Genomic DNA, 17,615 nt, shown 5'->3' with positions numbered 1-17,615 from the left:
TTCATTTGATGCAAATGACCACACAACACTGATGTTTATCATTGGTTTTATTGCCACGCAATGCAGTAATAGCACAGTGCTGGGCTGCTCCTTCTAGGGACCCCCTGCCTCTTCATGAACCTCTGGGGTCTTCTTCTGAAGGCCCTTCTTGAGAGGACCCTAAAAAAGTGGAAATGAGCAAAGAGTTAGAAAAGCATCGCATTCCAAAGGATCTCCGTTGCACATATACACTTTTGATATGTCCCCCTATTGGTCCCTCTATCCTCATCACTGTCCCACCTACTGTAATAGACAGCTGGTCCTGATTGATTGTATCCAAAGTGAGCAGGGCTGACAGAGATACCTTAATGGTTAGCTTGTGTTTATAGAGAGGTGGTCCCTTGGAGGTGGTTTACTGCAGTGCAGCTGTGATCGCTACTCACCATGAAGGCTCTCTTCTCTTGCGCTGTCTGGAAGCGCCCGTAACCGAACTTGGAGGTGGTGTCAATGAACTTCAGCTCAATAGACTCCAGGTCCTTGCGGCTGGTATGCACGAGGAGGGACTGGAAACAAGAGCAGATGAGGACAGTGAGTAATCCTGCGCACTGGGGGTCCTGACCACAGGCACATACCTATTGCGAGAGTCCACTTACCTTCCGGAGCGTTAGGACACGCTTCTTGGTCCCCACGACGCAGCCCTTCAGCATGAGGAAATCATTGTTGACTTCCCCGTAATGGGGAAAGCCTCCCTGAAAGAAAGAGGAGAAGAGAAGGCTAGGGCAACGGCTGCCAGGAAATAGAAAGACATCGAAATGAAAGAAGAGCCCCGTACCATGGGAGTGATGGACTTCTCTGTGGTGTCGTAGTTAGTGGAGGCATTGTTCTTTACCACTTTGCCATCCTGTGTATGAATGCCTTTGCCGATGCGGTAAATCTGATAATACAGGACAAAGAAAAGGAAAGAGAAGGCATCATCTCTAGAACATTAAAACGGAGGTCATATGTTGCTTATAAAGCCTTCCCTTGTAACTTCGGGCTAACAATTATGTACATGTTCAAACGATTGTGTGATGGGGGGGGGCTTAAAAATAATTACCGGTAGTAATTTTCATAATTTAAATAGTATTATTATAACCTGCTCTTGTTGTTATTAGTATTAATACTAGTAAGTTAGGCAGAACTGAAGATTTTACGATGAAGTACTGTTCAGGATGATGCTTACGGAATCCCCTGACACAAACAGTAGCCTGTGAATGTACACGCCTACAGTATTTTGGTACATGATTTGTGTATTAGTGAATAGATGTCTGGCGGTGTGCATACAGCACAATTTACCAAGGATAATGAGTATTAGGACAGTAGTAAAGACACCTTCAGAATACCTTCTTGTTCAGCTCAGTGCGGTGGTGGTAGCCCTTCTGGCCAGCGCGGGCGATGGTGTACGACACGCGGGCCGGGTGCCAGGCTCCAATGCACGCCACCTTCCTCAAGCCTTTGTGGGTCTTCCGGGGCAGCTTCTTAACGTGCCAGCGACTCGTCACCCCTGCGTGTGCACGAACAAAGAACGTGAGCCTTTTCTAAACAATGAAGGTAGGATCTTTTGCAAAGAGCTCATCTAATTGAAAACGCTTTCAGGTCGGCTGGCTGAACTAAAGTAATCGAAGCTAAAATGCTGGAATCTCGCTCTGCTGGTATGAAAGATGTCAATGCCGGGTCTACCTTTCATGCCCCGGCCCTTGGTGACCCCGATGACATCGATCATCTCATCCTGGGTGAAGACGGAGGACACTGGGACCTGCTTCTCCAGATGCTCGTAAGCCCAGTCCACTTTTTCCGCCACCGAGCCACCGTTCAGCTGGATCTCCATCACGTGGGCCTTTTTCTGACGAAACGGCAGCAAGCGCATCTACAGCAAGGACAGAGCCAGGTAGCAGCGCAGCTGGCATTAGCTTTGTTGCAACTTCCACCCCTTCCCGAAATGACTGTGCAATTGAAGCTATTGTTTGGGTGTGTGTTTTCAGTCTGCAGTGCCCCACAGTCATGTTAAATATTATTTGGGTCACGATTACTTTTCTTCCATTCCACAATGGCTGGACACACTAGTTTAGAAGATCAACATTCTGCTATTTTCCTATTTCTGTAATCAATACTATGACAGGTCTAGAAAACCATATTACTGAGCTGATCGGTTCCCTGTTTCTCAGAGCAATGTTGTACAACCATCACAGCTTTAGCTGGATTATTAAATTTGTTTTTATTTTAACTTAAATTGGACCCAAGTCTGTTTTCATAATATAACTTGGCAAAGCCTGCTGCATATAACCTGTTCCAGTTTATTTTTAAATTGCCATTTGAAACCTCATGCTCAGTACAGCTATCAGTTGCTGTCAAGATATTCATGTTTAAGGTAGACATGTTCTCACAAGTACATTAAACCATTAAAAATGGAAGAAGAAAAAAATGTATTACTAATGTCGACTAGGCTCCCCATTCAATTTTAATAAAGTTTTTGCAGACACATTATTAGCCCTAATTTCTGTTCATAGTGGTAGATCTGGAACATCTTGGATCATGGATTTTTTTACTTTGGTGATGTCAAGGATACTGGAAAGACAAGTCTATGAAGAGTGAGTGAGGCTGTGTGAGAAATCCACAACTTTAAAACAAGCCCTAAAAAACTAAGAGGTTAAACTTCTCAGAAACAAAGGCTGAGGGTTCTGATCCAGAGTCTTACCTGGGTGTGAGTAATGACCCGGATCACTGTGCAGAATTTCTTCATGGAATCAAAATCCTTCTCCAGGTGTTTCTTCCCCATTTCATCCTGCCATTTCTTGCAGTACTTGCTGAAGGCCTTCTTCTTGCTCTTGTACCTGAAATACAGTTCAGTTTTAGAGGACTCAGACAACACCACAGCATTGTGAAATCTAGTGAGCCAAGCTCATCGCACCAGTTCCTGTAGAACCGGCGCTTGCACTCGTCACTGATGTGCTCCGCGAAAACGGTCTTGAAGTTCCGGAGTCCACGAGGAGTCTCGATGTATCCCACAATCCCTACAATCACTAAGGGGGGCGTCTCCAGGATGGTCACTGCTTCCACCGCCTCTCTCTTGGATATCTCTATGAACCAAACAATAAAAGAGACAAATTCCCACAGAGACAGTGTAGTCGTGTAACTGCTAACGAGAGGTAGTAGGGGTCTATTATTTAGTCAACTTACCAAAATGTACATGAAATAAATAAATAAAAAAAACATTACAAAATGTCTCTGTGAAATAAGCAGGTGTCCAAATGTCTTATATTAAAGGCATCTGTACACAATTTATGCTGTTTGCATTAAGACAGCTGTTGCACCATTACTATACAATTTAAAACTTTAAAAAGAGAGGATTCAGTAACATTGTCATTCTACTTTACAGCAGAACAGATTGCAGAAATGTGACATCCTGTTAACAGTGAAACTCGTCACATGTTCGGAAACAGACACACACTTAGCCCAGTCCTGTGCACTTCTCGAAGTGTGTGGGTCATCCCAGCCTTGTAGCCCAGGAAGGCGGTGAGGTGGACAGGCTTGCTGGGGTCATCCTTGGGCCAGCTGCGGACCTTGCCTCGGTGCCTGTGGCTTCTCTTGTGGGGCAGGAAGCCCATGTGTCCATGGCGGGGAGCTGAGAACTTGCGGTGTGACTGTACATGAGAAATAGAGACACAGGGAAGGACAGTATTCAATTTATTAGACAAAACAACGCTTGTCTGACACCAGGAAACAAGAAAAAAGTGCAATGAATTATCTGCTTCAATTTCTCCTTTCAAAATCATCAAGCATAAATGAATATATCTTTAATTTTAAATTAATCCAACTCAGCCTTAGGCTTTATTACCTATTATATAATAGTTATAATTCATTTATATGTACATTTTCATTCTTGAAAAACAACAAGTTTACTGCACTGTGTTTATTTTCTTTCAATACAGCTGAAGAAAGGCTTTTGTCTGAAATGTGAAATGTCCTAAAACACATTCTTTTTTTAATAATTTAAACCTTTTGTGTACATCCAATATATAGAGAGATATTACACAGACCTTGCTGGTTATAAAAGAGATATTAAATAAATATATATATTTAAAAAAAAAAAAAACTATGCCGCAATAGCTGGAAAAGTACAACTCTCTCACTCACACAGTAACACGTGTTGTGGATCATCGGCCTCAATCTATTATATATCATACATGTTTGACAACATACAGAGCAACACTTGTAATCACATACTAAGACTGCATAAGTTAGAGCACACACAAATCTTATTAATTTGAACTGGAGTTTTGTTTTAATATATAAGGTATTTTTTAATGAAATACATTAAGCAGTACTAACCATGGGACTTCCCTGTGTCGAAGCTGATGGCAGAAAGAGGCAGTGATAAGTGCTGATATACACTCATACTTAAGATGTTGCTCAATCTAGAGACACTAATTTAGTCCCTGGCCCGCTTCTGGTAGTATTAGTTTCATGCTAGAGGGAAGCTTGCCCAGGTTTGACATCACACAGGAGCAGATGGGAAAAGGAGGCAGGTGCTCCTAACTAAATCAACTGAACAGGCAGAAACGTTAGCTGATTACACTGTAATGAGGCACTGCATTGGGAAGATCTGTATTACTAAATACATGATAAACTAGCATATTAGTTGAGAGTTATTAAAGTATACCTGTCCCCGGTAACTACAAAAATGTTGTACTTTAGGTAGAGAGGTAGAGTATTATACCTGTTGCTACTACGCACGTGGAGGTGTTAAGCAATATAACAATATAACATAATATTAACAATAACTAGGTATTATCTCTTTCTCATTATAGTATTGGCATATGTAAGTCAATACAGCCATTTACAGCTGTATGTTTGTCTTTGGACAAATGTATAAATTACCAATGTGCAACATCTGTATGGCTTAAAGCAATTCCCCACAGGGCATCCATCCAGTGGACATCTGTTCTTTCTGTGAATAGGCTTTTTTTTTTAATATAGCAAATAGTGCCACTCCCAGACAATGGCTAAATAATGTAAGTGAAGAAAAGATCCAAATACTACATCAAACCTGAATTTATGGAGAGAAAAAAACCCTGAGAAATCTGTAAATGAACACAAAAAAATCGCATATAGGCGTATACGCTTTTATTCGTGATAATACGGTACAAAAGACACGCGTTTGTTTAACCTTTCAACTTGAACCTTTACGTTTTTAAATATGATACAATTATTAAATGAAGAGAAATCAATCACATCAATCAGATATTTTTTTCCTTTATGGCACTATAAAATTCCACTCAAAATGTATTTATCTTATGCGATCCAAGTGTTGTTTTTCATGACCTTTATTCCGCCATGTTGTTTGAGTAGCGGGGACGCGCAGCTTCTGTGAAGCAGGCAGAGAGAGCTTGAGGTCGAATTGTAGATTTATATTTCACTTGAAAGTTGAAATGCCGGACGGTTTTGATAAAGATGTATATCCAGAACCACCTCGTCGGACCCCAGCGGTTGAGAAGCAGACTGGTCTCCCAAACCCGGCTGACATTTTAATAAAACTGTTTCAATACACAGTTGACGTTCCTGTCACGACATTCAGAGGTCTGTGCAGAAATATATGTCTTGATCCATGTATAGTTATTTGTTGAACATCATAATTGATAATTAACGAAATGTGCTATTTGTATTCATGTTAAAATAGTTTATTTAACGTTTGAATGTGGAAAATCAATTGCTTAAAAATATATTTATCAATTTGTGTTGGTGTGCAACCGTTTTCTGCTGGTGTTAATAAATCACATTAAGAAACAGGCATAGAATACTATTATTATTACATTATTCTATGCGGTACAGATACTTAGCTATGTGTATACAGATGTGTATCTGTAAATAAAGTACCGTATTTTATCCAAATTATGTGCTTCATGAGCAATATTTTAAACTGGTCCCCCCCAATTGAAAATCCCTTTATTTTAAACTTCTTGAGTCAACTGGTAGACAATTCTGTAATGGATTTGATATACATGCTGGGTGGTCAGTAAATATTTGTTCCAATTCCCAGCAGTGAATTGGTCACAACAGGTAATAACTTGCATATTATTCGTGTAAATGTGTTACTTGAACACCCTGCTGTTGGTTTTGCTTTTCTAGTAAAAATTCAAGTCACTGGTCTTTAGCATTCTAATGAATGTCTCTTTTTTATCAGACTGGGTCGAACGCCAGCATGAGAGAAACAGATTCTATTATTACCAGCAGAAATTCCGCCGCGTCCCTGACTTGACAGAGTGCAAGCTGGGAGACCACCTGTGCAACTATGAAGCAGAGATGCAGTGGAGGAGAGACCAGTATGTATCAACAAGGGTTTCTCATTATTATCATTGTCTAGTGCTCTACGTGCACTCATCATCATCTGCTGCAGTTCATATCAGTCTAATCCCCATATGCCCCTAACTGTACAGGTTTTTGATTTAATTAGTGCCTAAAGTTTCGTTCTTAAATCTGCATTATTTTTTCAGTGTTGACACAAAAGCCCTGGTATACAGCCTCAAAGACTTCAGTCAGTAGCTACAGTGATTGCTGTGATTGCTGTATGTGCACCAGACCAATACATTATGCAAGGCCGGAACACCTGAAAATGAATAACCAAGCCCTTTGTTGTGGCAATAAGCATATTGTACCCCCAAAAGTGGTCAGTCATTTTGATCATATCCACTATATAGACCACTTGATCCCAAATCTTTAGACCAGGCTGTTTAACTTGTCCATTATTGTAGTAGATGTGACATATGCCCTTCACAATTCCATTTAAAGTCTCAATCATTTTAAATACACCTCATACACCTTGCATGCGAGTTAACACTGTTGTGTGTGTGTCTCCCATAAGCAAAGTGGATCAGGAGATTGTGAAGGTGATCAAGGAGCGGCTGGGGGCCTGTCAGCAGAGGGAGGGGAACAGCTATCTCCAGAACTGTGACAAGGAGATGAACCAGTTCAGACAGGTCTCCAAGGCTTACCAGTCCAGATGTAAGTATTGTCTATGAACACAAAGGTACTCTCCAGCTAGAAAGCACACACATTTTTCACAAGTACAAATTACTTTCTGTAACAATTGCCTTTATTTATTTATTTATTTATTTATTTATTATATATTGAGTATAAGCTTAAACCTGGTGGGGTCTTGAAACTAGTATATAATGAGCTCTCCTAGTTACAGTAGTGGAGCTGCCATGCACACCGATAAAATACAATTTTGCTTCTACCTTGCCTTTCAGATGGGGATCTCGGAGCTTATGGCAGTGCCCAGAAATGCTTGATGAAACAGAAGCACAGAATGATTGCGGAGAGGAAAGAAACTGCTGCTGAAGACTAACATGAAGCAGCACTTCAAGACTAACAAGTGGATCTACAAGACAGTCCTTCAACATTTTGTTGTTCAAATGTGGCAACAGGATGTATTAATGTAAAATAAAAATTATTGGGGAAAAAGATTGTCTTGTTGTTTGTCATAAATATACTGAGCATCAAAATAATTCACTAGATGCAATTGAAAAATGACACTGTTTTAGAGCAGGTGCAGTGACTTTTTATTGTGCTGATTAACAATTGACATCACAAAGATGCTGCAAAATGATCTGTCAATCTTGGTCAGGTGTTTTGACTCTTGGGTCTCCCAGTTCATGGCCTGTCATTGACAGAGAGTGTCTGGTTATAGTCTTACTAAGTTTGAAATTGCTGGCTGTGAGCACTGAAGACGGAGCCACAGTATGCTGCCCTAGTCCAGCCTCCTTTATGCTGATTGCATAAAGTCACTGCTCTCTTGACAGATGTGGCATACTGGGTTTTTTTTCTGTTATTTTCTTTATTGCTTTTATTCAAGCTTGCAATTAAACAGCTGAAATCACTCCATATACAGTGTCCAATCAACTGTCTCACTAATTAGGTGATTAAGTGCATATGCTTCAGATGAATAATCAACTGATTAAACAGAAACCAAAAACATTTTGTCAATCTCCATCATTTACATCTTATTTTTTTTTAAAAAATAAATGTGTTCTAATAGTGGCAAGTTTCTTTTGATGCTCTGTATACTTGCCAATGTTTGAATTCAGGCGATACAGATTGAAATATTCTGATCAAACACAATTATGATTTGTATATACAAATGTGAGCATATGGGAGGTCACTACGTTTAGGTGAAATTAACATTTACAGAATGCCCAAAACTAGAATAAGGCACTAGTTTTTAAAGCAAGCTTCTGCCAGTTTCAGTACCACCAACATGGATGATTGGGGTGAATTCATGCACCAAACTGCCAGATTAAGTTAAGCAGCAACAGGAGCAAATATGCTAAAATATGCTAAACCTATGGCAAATGCACTACAAAAAACTTTTTTTTTTTTTGCAAATGGCATCCAAGATTGCACATTATAATATATTCTCAATTGATAAACGTGCAGTTTGTAGCCATTTAAACATGTAAAAAGATAATCAGTTCACGATTGCTCCAAGGAATGCAATATGCAATATATATATATATATATATATATATATATATATATATATATATATATATATTTTTTTTTTTTTTAAATTTACTTGCACACAATTTAACCCAATTTAACTGAATGCTTATAATTCCACAAATTTAAGTTACTGCAAGTAAAATGTACAAATATTCGTATGGGCAAGTTGTGGCATTGGCAGGTACAATACAAAAGTAAATACAGACTACAGTATCAGTTGAAAATATTTATTATTTTCTTCAAACACATTTAAGAGGTTGGTGGTACAGCTTCCTGGGTCCTCTGCACAGAAACCCTGGTGTGGGTCTTGGCCAAGTGATCAGTGAACTCCTGAAAAACAAGAACACATTACATTAGCACTACAGGTATCAAGTCTTTAGACATCTTTTACAACAAAAGGGACTTAAATGAGGACAAACCAGGGACTAGATTATATATATATATATATATATATATATATATATATATATATATATATATATATAATGTTAAATGACATTAAATAGGCTTCTAGATCACCAACATGAATTCATCCCCACCTTCAATAAATAGAAGCCCAGCTGTAGCCATTTAATCATGCAAACGGATAGCAATTTTAGAGAACGCATTTAAAAAAAAATAACACTCACTTGGTATGGGGACTTGGCAAAGATTGTCTCCTTCCAGAGATCAGGGGTCAGGTAGCTGTAGGTCTTGGAGATGGCATCAAAGGTAGCCTTGGCTGTAGAACAGACAATATTTGGTTAAAATATCTAGTATACAGCATTTACAAACACACGAAAACTGAGAAGACATGTAGAGCTCAGAAAATGGAACAGGAGGACCATCAAGAGGTTAACCTGCCGTGCATTAGGATACTCATTTACTTTCGCTCCCGATTAACGACAGTTATACCACAGTAAAAGGTATATCTGAACAGAGCTGAGAGCTTTAAACATCCATCATCAACAAAGTCAGGCATATTTAGGTCTGAATAAAGTCCAAACTCACCAAAGTTGCCCAGTGTGGCTGTGCAGCCCCTGGCTGAAGTGTAGCAATCATCAATACCAGCCATCGTAAGCAGTTTCTTTGGTACAGGAGCAGATACAATGCCAGTACCACGGGGAGCAGGGATCAGACGCACCAGAACTGAACCGCAGCGACCAGTCACCTGATGAGGAAGATGACAAACCAGTTATTAAAACAGGAAAGGCTGGATCAATGGTCACACTAACAAATCTATTGCTTTTCCTACCTTGCAAGGTACGGTGTGGGGTTTGCCAATCTTGTTACCCCAGTAACCTCTCCTTACAGGGACAATGGACAGTTTAGCCAGGATGATGGCTCCACGGATTGCAGTAGCAACTTCCTTAGAGCACTTGACACCCAGACCAACGTGGCCGTTATAGTCCCCAATGGCAACAAAGGCCTAACATGAAAGAAAAAAATGAATAATTGTATCCAATACAAAAAACAAAAGCTTTCAACAGTGTTGATGACAAAAACGTAACATACCTTGAACCTGGTTCGCTGACCAGCCCTGGTCTGTTTCTGGACAGGCATAATCTTAAGGACCTCATCTTTCAGAGAGGACCCCAGGAAAAAGTCAATAATCTCAGACTCCTGGAAGGAAAAGTAAACAAGTTAGACATCAAGCTTTACAAAGTTTTCAGACAGGTGGATTACAATCTGGGACTTGCTACAACCAATAAGAAACACATCCAGGATTTAATACACCCAAGGTTTACCTTGCTTAACTTTCAGACACCTAAAGATCATGCCACCCGCTACCTCTGCTGGGTGTCAGTTCTCCAACTTGTATTATCAAAGACCACATGTACCTTGATGGGAAGCGAGTACAGATAAATCTCCTCCAGAGACTTGATCTTCATGTCTTTGACAAGGCGACCCAGTTTGGTCACAGGCACCCACTGCAGAAAATAAAGTAAACGTTGCTATTAAGTGAATTTAACAAAAATAGTTTAACACCAAAATGTGACCGTTATATATCTGCAAACCTGCCATTCACCAACGATTAAAAAACTTAAAGTTCAATAGGATACAATTGATCTGACAAGGCATCAAACTCATTCACAGAATTGTAAAAACAAAACTGAATGTTGAACATAGAAAATAATAAATCACACTATCCTATTGAAGCGCGCTGCATTGTTTGAACCCCCAGCACTCACCTCCTTGTCGTCGGCCTTGCCACGGGCACCACGGCCTCTCCCGCGACCCCTACCACGGCCTCGGCCGCGCCCCCGGCCCCCACTGCCAAAACCACCTCGGAAACCTCCTCTAGCACCGGCGTCGTCCGCCATTTGCTGCAGGAGACAGGATAATGCCAGGTAAACGCATGCGCATTAAGAGGTTTACAACACGTACAATGTAACTGTGGTTTTTCATTGACTCGGTAGAATATTAGGCATTCCTGGCTGTACCGAATAAGTCACAAGAAGCGTGCATGATAAACAGCGGTCAAATAGTATCCAGTTTTGGCGTACGGTACAACTTACATTTTCTAAAATACTGATATTGTCACATAAAAGTGGCCGTTAGGATTAACGCCATATGTTTTTACTCAATAGTTAATGTTATTATAATAATTAAAAACATGGCGTAGAACCCGTTTTATTTCATTATACTTAAAAAAAATAAAACAACAGTGAGGCCTACATGGTGTGATAACCGCGTAAAGCGGCTCGTCAAATTTTATTTAAAAAAAAAAAAACATTTAAAATATACCATCAGGGAGAACTGTAAACGTAATTACATAGCAACTACACAAACACATTTCTCAGAAAAGTAAGGATGTTTAATATTTTCCGAGGATTGATTTGTTGATTGACCGCTTGTTCGAAACACCATTACTACTTACGTGATATCTTTAATAAAGAAGGAGGAGTAACAGCCGCTCAGCGCATTTAAAGGGCCCGGCAGCTCGCGAGACTTTGCTGAACCCTGTACTCAGAATATACTATAATCTACCGCGGTCGCTAATACAATCCCAAACTGTTATTCAGATTTGGGGTGGCAAAAGCGCCTCAAGCGCGGGTGTGCACCCCTGACAATGAATATTACATAAACCTATATTGGCTATTGTCATATATTATTAGATTAGGCCGATTCCGGGTTAAGGGCTAGAAGCCTAGATTGAGTATAATTACACACATTTACAGACAAACCTCCTGAGATTATGTGCTATTCAGATTTCGGGGACCATCACGCAGAGGCTATAAAGCCTTTCTCTCAAGTCAGAAAGGTACTTTCGGTAGCGCACACGGACGATGATGGAGCGTTTCATTGGTAATGTATTCTCTAACTGCATAAAACATGCTCAACAGCGGTTTTTTGAGTAGATTTATTTGTGTATTATGTTAGGTTTTGCACAGATGATATGCGTAGATTGTCGACTGTTGATTTGTATTATATTAAGATGATGATAATAATAACAATAATAATAATAAAAATAAAAAATTGAAATATGGGTAAATCTAGATTGTTTTGTTCAATTTAGTACCGTAAACATTGATTTAAGTCGGAACCAAGGCGACGTTTGGTGTAGTTAATTCTGTCTTCAGTGTTTCATGTCTTTGTTGACCACGTGGCTTGCACATCGGACCACGTTTAAAAACTCGAACTGGATTAACATATGTCTTACAATGTATTTTTTGCATTACCTTTTGGCACAGTCTGAAAATTGCCTCGGATGTTTTAGTTTTCCTTGGTAAGATAACTGTGCCTATATGAAAATGGTACATTAAGCTTATTGCCCACTTATGTTGTGTGTGGTGATTAAACCCATGTTCCTACACTGTTGATGTCAAAATGAGTATTAAGATGCAGCAAGCATTTAACTCGCTTATCTCTCAGGACAGTGATATTTTGAAATTTATCTATTTTCCAGAACATTCCAGATTCAGTGCTGAGTAAACTTGGAGTAACTTTTAGAACTTTCCAGTAATATAAATAGTAGTATAAATACAGGGGCCTTAAGCCCACCAGTTCAGTTTAATTCCAGCTGCCTAAGTGGATGCATATCTGCTTTTTTTTCTCAGATGGCATCAAGAGGCTGCAAGCATCCGGCAGACGCATTTTGCTATGTCTGCGGCCAATTTATCAAGACAAGAACAAAAAAGTACTCCGTTGAAGCATCTGCCAAGATGTGCGAGGCCTACAAGGCATATTTCCGCATGCCTGTCGGGGATCAAGACAAACCCTGGGCACCTCATTTCACCTAAGAGCACTGCAAAAAAACTCTGGAAGGTAAGATGGACAATTTTTGCTCGGAATTTTGTTCTAAAATTTGTTAATTTTTAGAATTGTAAAAAATTTTAATTTTAAAATGTTTTACAATTTTCAATGTTATTGAAAAAATATATCGTATATGAAAAATGTTGCGAGAATCTCTTACACATTAGTCATGGGTGAAATGAATGTATTTTTGTAGGATGGTACAGAGGGGAAAAGAGAGCCATGAAGTTTGCTATCCCAAGAATTTGGCGGGAACCCACTGACCACTCAAGCAACTGCTACTTCTGCATGGTGGACCCTTCCAAATGTCGGACTGGCAAGAATGCACCTGCTATCATGTATCCGGACCTTCCTTCATCCATCGCCCCGGTGCCACACTGCCATGAGCTCCCCGTACCCACTCCTCCAGAGAGAGAGCAGCCGTCTTTAGAAGAGAGCAGCAAGTCAGAGAGCGAGGAAGACGTTGTAGATCCAGATGACAATTTCAGAGGTGGCGCTGAGGAGAGAAACCCATACCACCCCAACCAAAAAGACCTCAACAACTTGATTAGAGATCTTGGTCTCACCAAGTCCAATGCCGAGCTTTTGACGTCTAGGCTCAAGCAGTGGAACTTGTTGAATGAAAGTCGCAGATAATTAATCCATTTTGTATTTGTGTTGATCTTGGTGTGTATTGTTTAGACTAGTTTATACTATGATTTTTAATAAAATAAACACTTATTTTAATGTGTGTGTTTTTTTGGTTAAATATATATGTTTATACATTATAAGCTTGTTCAGTCCTCCTGACTGTTTTCCAAGGGGCTAGAGAGCTGAGGGTTTTGCTTTGCACATGTAGCGTATTATTCAGGTGTTGCAGTCACAATCCTTCTACAGGCAGAACACATTAAATTACATTTGTGAACAGATGTGCATTCTACTTTCACATGAAACTTCTGCGTATAGCATACCAATATCCAAACAATTTTATTTTGAATAAAACCTGCCTGAAGGAAGTGTAGTGAAATATTCAAAAGTTATGGAACATTAATAAACCTGTGTGACAATATTATGAAAGAAAATGTGTACACCTTTTGATAGTTTCAAAAATAAATATGTACAATAGCATTGCAATACATAGTTAATGCATAATCTCCAACAAAAAAAAAAAAAAAAAAATCACTTTCCAACTTTGGGGTTGATTCTAGTACTGGTTACACTCCTCAATAAGCTCTATGAACAAACATATTTCATATTTGCTGATTCCTACCAAACCCTTTGATTGGCTTTCATTAGATTTTTTTGTGTCACTGTTTATAAAAGGAAGACTAATGTTTTGATTATGGAGCTATTTTAATGCAAGCTAATGGACTGCAAATTCATTAGAACCCTACAATTCCAGGGACACAGAAAGAAGCGGGTTCTTTTTGAGGGTCACTCAGACATTGGCAGAGGACTCTGCGCTGCTGCTGGCAGCATGATCACCTTCCTCCTCGTCCTCTTCATCATCCATTACCTCCAGACTGTCACAGATCAGACCGACCTGCCTCCTCATCTGCAACATGGTGCTCTGCATCTTGGACAGCTTCTTCTTTAGTTTTGTAGCAATGGCCTTGTGGGTACTCTGCTGAGCCTCAAACTCCCTCTTCAGCTCCCTGTAGCAGTTGTGCTGCGCGTGGGTCTGATGCGTCAGCACGGCCCCGCAGCCCATCCTGCACGGCTCCTTCCAGAACTCGCAGCTCTGCAGGTGCCTCGCCAGCTCCTTCCTCAGGACCTCCACCTTGCAGTCTTCATTAGGACAGCTGGTCACCTTGAAGTCACATGCTGTGGAGTGACCGTACTGATCCGAGAGGGGGAAGGTGGCACAGCAGCCATGTATTTCATTCCTACACTGGAAAAAAATTAGCTCTGTTACCCTAGCTGTTCTGGTCATCCAAAAATGCCCCTGGAAAATGCTTTCTTTGTAGATTACAAAGAAGGGGTTTACACTGTCCTACAGTTATATTGTTATACTTGAATAATACGATAAAGATCACATACACTACATCACCTTTACTCAACACACAAACATTATTATTATTATTATTATTATTATTTATTTCTTAGCAGACGCCCTTATCCAGGGCGACTTACAATCGTAGGCAAAAACATTTCAAGCGTTACAATAAGAGCAAGAAATACAATAACTTTTGTGGTGTACAAACATAGACAAGATGTAAACGTACCAGTTTCAAGCTCTGACTGTCAAGGTTATTCAATTAGTGGCACTGTAACTTTTGCGGTTAAATTTCACGTCTATAGGACTCTATAGAAAGTGTAGCTAGTGTATCTCAGTACATTTGCAGAAACAGGGATGCCTTTGACACATTTAATCTACAGCCAGATATCAATAATGAGCTAGGATCGCCCACTGTGATTTAAAAGCTTGTCATAGTTTCCTTACCTTTATCTTTAAACGGCTGATGGATTTGCTGAGTTTGTACACCACAAACATCAACTCCCGGTGCACTACCTTTCTGCAGCAGGGACACGTTTCCTGCCTGGAGGGAAAAAGGCGTTTCACACTTATCCCAGTAGATGTCGCTATAACCCCAGCAATGTAAACTTAAATTCATTACTAGAACAATACTGTAGGGTCACTGTTTTGCACCAGCATCACAAACATATATTATATATATATATATATATATATATATATATATATATTTATATATATATATATATATATATATATATATATATATATATATATATATATATATATATACACACACACACACAAATTTAAGCCACGGAGCTAGGAATATCAACACACACACACAATTGATTACCTCTTCAGCCATTGCAAAATGCACGTCTTACAGAAAATATGGTTGCATGCCACCCTGACCGGGCATCTCAAAACCCCATGGCAGATGCTGCAGACAAGATCTTGGTCTGGCACCTCCACAAACTGCTCAAGATCATAACCACCGCTCTGTTAAAGAACACATACGTTAAGTCATAGAATTACACACGCGTTCATATGGGTGCTTAGCTCATTCCAATATGTTTAAAACAAGCCAGTGGGTTTTTGTTTTTTACAAGGATATACCGCTGAGGGGACATTTAACTGTAATTGAAACCATGTTGAAAGACTCAGTCCAGGGCTCTATTAAATAAGATTACATGTGGGTTATTTCAGAAACAAACCAGAACACATGAGATATGCACTAAACACAAGCAGAATGAGACAGTGAGTGAGATGGGTTGTCATGTGAACGATTCCTATTAATTCTGGAACAGCAAAAAGCTACCATGTGACAACTCTCGCTTTTCAACCGTTACGTTTCTATGGAAGGACTTACGGGTCAGTACACGTTTTGATTTAAACCAATCAGAATACATAAAATTGAACGTGTTCTAAATACATATAAATTAAATACGCTTTTTTTACGTCGGCACTGGTCATTTTACAGTAGTACCTATGATATGTTCACGGAGATCATTCTGCGTAGATTCTATGCAGAATCTAACCAATTTCATGATCTCCGTGAAGGCACCCATTGGCTATTACTGGTCAGATTCTGCACAGAATGATCTCCGTGAACGCACCCCTAGTGATGCGGACGTAGTCGCTTGTATTATGACTTTGTATTTACAGCGTAATCACAAGAGTAGTCAATCACATTCGGGATAACTTCAAGAAGGAAATTAGAAAATACCGCGGCGAGAGATTTTCTTCTAACGTGCAAATACAGATTTGAGGAGTGCTGCACATTTAGTGTAGTTACAGGCGTCTCATGAAAAATGGGATTGTCACAGTTTTATAGTCTATTTGTTTTTGTTTTTGTAAAATGTTCCCGGTTTTGCAATTGTAATTTTTTTACACCGTACAAAATAGCAGTGTGATTGCCATTAAAAAAATAAAATAAACAATTTTATGGATTATGTGTTTCATAATCTGTTTAATTTCCTGGAATTGTTACTATCTGACATAATTAAACCCGGTGTTTAACTTTTAAATTAAGATTAGGTTATATAGAATTATTTTGACTGCTTCGCGCCTGTGTCATTGAATTGAAGAAAAAAAAAAAAGTCCAGATTTTTCAATCTGGAAATCTGTTAACCCAAAGCCGACTTCTTGAGATTGGCAATGTAGACTGTGACTTAATTCAGTTTATATTACAGACTTTTTGTTGCTTTGATTTGTTTTTCAATTGTTTTTAAATTCACTGGCTCTTTATTATTATTTTTTTTTTAATGTAACATATCAATAATAAAAAAAATGATGTCGTTAAACACAGAAGTGATACTGTTACATTACAAGTAAAACCAGTTTCAATAAATAACTCACCATCTTTGCAAAACCACGGGCACCTGGACGCTAGCACTGTTGCCATTCCAAAAGCGGTCTGATGTGTTTGTTCATGGTTTGCTTTTTAGCAGCTGTTCTCACGAGCGCATCCTTCCAGCAAAACAACCACAGATCATGCGTAACCGTGTTCAACAATGGCGTGAATAGAACTAGGCTGTTATTATGCTTGCAAAGTGTTCGATGCATGCGTGTAACAAGCCTTTGTTTAGGTTCCAGACCAATTGATTGATTTACCTGGAAAAGCCTCCTCTAATGAGATGCACTATAAGTTAACTAAGCTGCAAACTACCACAAACTGTGTGCATGCATATTGATTTGTAGAGGGCAATTTGACAGTTTATTCCATATGTAATTGGTTAACCATTCACTATTTACATGTGTGTTTGCTTGATTAATTATATAATAAATATGTAATATTATATAACTTCAGGGACCAAAACGTAAAGAAACGTGCATTTAACCAAATGTAGCAGCAGAACATTGTTGCAATTTTTTTTTTTTTTTAATAAACCTGCTTGAATGTAAT

General features: G+C 39.2%; 4 protein-coding genes, 1 long non-coding RNA gene and 1 other non-coding gene across 6 annotated transcripts; 3 read left to right on the top strand and 3 right to left on the bottom strand.

Annotated features, from left to right (window-relative positions):
* Window positions 1-32: 32 nt before the first annotated feature.
* Window positions 33-4,446, bottom strand: LOC117431035 (large ribosomal subunit protein uL3-like). Its single transcript, XM_034051618.3, has 10 exons — window positions 4,348-4,446; window positions 3,467-3,659; window positions 2,927-3,095; window positions 2,714-2,849; window positions 1,699-1,885; window positions 1,362-1,522; window positions 812-913; window positions 633-728; window positions 423-542; window positions 33-159 (listed from the first exon to the last, which is right to left on the bottom strand). The coding sequence occupies exons 1-10, from the start codon at window positions 4,348-4,350 to the stop codon at window positions 94-96; spliced, it is 1,233 nt and encodes a 410-aa protein (XP_033907509.1). The 5' UTR covers window positions 4,351-4,446; the 3' UTR covers window positions 33-93.
* An 889-nt stretch (window positions 4,447-5,335) lies between these two features.
* Window positions 5,336-7,479, top strand: ndufb10 (NADH:ubiquinone oxidoreductase subunit B10). Its single transcript, XM_034052970.3, has 4 exons — window positions 5,336-5,595; window positions 6,200-6,338; window positions 6,878-7,017; window positions 7,266-7,479. Exons 1-4 carry the CDS (start codon window positions 5,448-5,450, stop codon window positions 7,361-7,363), a joined length of 525 nt encoding a protein of 174 aa, XP_033908861.2. The 5' UTR covers window positions 5,336-5,447; the 3' UTR covers window positions 7,364-7,479.
* Window positions 7,480-8,730: 1,251 nt separating this feature from the next.
* On the bottom strand, window positions 8,731-10,846 carry LOC117431243 (small ribosomal subunit protein uS5-like). Its single transcript, XM_034051996.3, has 7 exons — window positions 10,689-10,846; window positions 10,338-10,427; window positions 10,012-10,119; window positions 9,752-9,925; window positions 9,508-9,667; window positions 9,147-9,238; window positions 8,731-8,847 (listed from the first exon to the last, which is right to left on the bottom strand). The coding sequence occupies exons 1-7, from the start codon at window positions 10,818-10,820 to the stop codon at window positions 8,767-8,769; spliced, it is 837 nt and encodes a 278-aa protein (XP_033907887.1). The 5' UTR covers window positions 10,821-10,846; the 3' UTR covers window positions 8,731-8,766.
* Window positions 10,847-11,658: 812 nt separating this feature from the next.
* Window positions 11,659-13,479, top strand: LOC117973659 (uncharacterized). The gene is made up of 3 exons (XR_004664097.2): window positions 11,659-11,805; window positions 12,558-12,765; window positions 12,950-13,479. It is a non-coding gene; the product is annotated as an uncharacterized LOC117973659 (long non-coding RNA).
* LOC117431849 (small nucleolar RNA ACA64) lies at window positions 12,188-12,316 on the top strand. Its single transcript, XR_004548727.2, has one exon. It is a non-coding gene; the product is annotated as a small nucleolar RNA ACA64 (small nucleolar RNA).
* Window positions 13,480-13,536: 57 nt separating the features above from the next.
* Window positions 13,537-17,367, bottom strand: rnf151 (ring finger protein 151). Its single transcript, XM_034051772.3, has 4 exons — window positions 17,069-17,367; window positions 15,564-15,709; window positions 15,176-15,272; window positions 13,537-14,623 (listed from the first exon to the last, which is right to left on the bottom strand). The coding sequence occupies exons 1-4, from the start codon at window positions 17,069-17,071 to the stop codon at window positions 14,171-14,173; spliced, it is 699 nt and encodes a 232-aa protein (XP_033907663.3). The 5' UTR covers window positions 17,072-17,367; the 3' UTR covers window positions 13,537-14,170.
* Between the last annotated feature and the right edge of the window lie 248 nt (window positions 17,368-17,615).

The sequence above is a fragment of the Acipenser ruthenus genome, chromosome 22 (genome assembly GCF_902713425.1).
Source record: "Acipenser ruthenus chromosome 22, fAciRut3.2 maternal haplotype, whole genome shotgun sequence".
NCBI classification, from domain to species: domain Eukaryota; kingdom Metazoa; phylum Chordata; class Actinopteri; order Acipenseriformes; family Acipenseridae; genus Acipenser; species Acipenser ruthenus.
The sequence above is the reverse complement of the archived record's forward strand: the minus strand, read 5'-3'. Positions and strand labels throughout refer to the sequence as shown.

Bases quoted from the DNA above. Each gene is read 5' to 3' on its own strand.
- ndufb10 (XM_034052970.3), top strand. From the start codon at position 5,448: ATGCCGGACGGTTTTGATAAAGATGTATATCCAGAACCACCTCGTCGG. The intron at 5,596-6,199 runs GTCTGTGCAGAA...CTTTTTTATCAG, and splicing joins TCCTGTCACGACATTCAGAG to ACTGGGTCGAACGCCAGCAT. The intron at 7,018-7,265 runs GTAAGTATTGTC...CTTGCCTTTCAG, and splicing joins CAAGGCTTACCAGTCCAGAT to ATGGGGATCTCGGAGCTTAT.
- rnf151 (XM_034051772.3), bottom strand. The intron at 15,273-15,563 runs GTAATCAATTGT...TTTTCCCTCCAG, and splicing joins ATTTTGCAATGGCTGAAGAG to GCAGGAAACGTGTCCCTGCT. The intron at 14,624-15,175 runs GTAAGGAAACTA...ATTTTTTTCCAG, and splicing joins TCAGCCGTTTAAAGATAAAG to TGTAGGAATGAAATACATGG.
- LOC117431243 (XM_034051996.3), bottom strand. From the start codon at position 10,820: ATGGCGGACGACGCCGGTGCTAGAGGAGGTTTCCGAGGTGGTTTTGGC. The intron at 9,239-9,507 runs GTGAGTTTGGAC...TCTGTTCTACAG, and splicing joins AGCCACACTGGGCAACTTTG to CCAAGGCTACCTTTGATGCC. The intron at 8,848-9,146 runs GTGAGTGTTATT...CTTGTTTTTCAG, and splicing joins TTGCCAAGTCCCCATACCAA to GAGTTCACTGATCACTTGGC.
- LOC117431035 (XM_034051618.3), bottom strand. The intron at 1,523-1,698 runs GTAGACCCGGCA...GTGCACACGCAG, and splicing joins CAAGGGCCGGGGCATGAAAG to GGGTGACGAGTCGCTGGCAC. The intron at 729-811 runs GTACGGGGCTCT...TCTTTCTTTCAG, and splicing joins AGAAGTCCATCACTCCCATG to GGAGGCTTTCCCCATTACGG.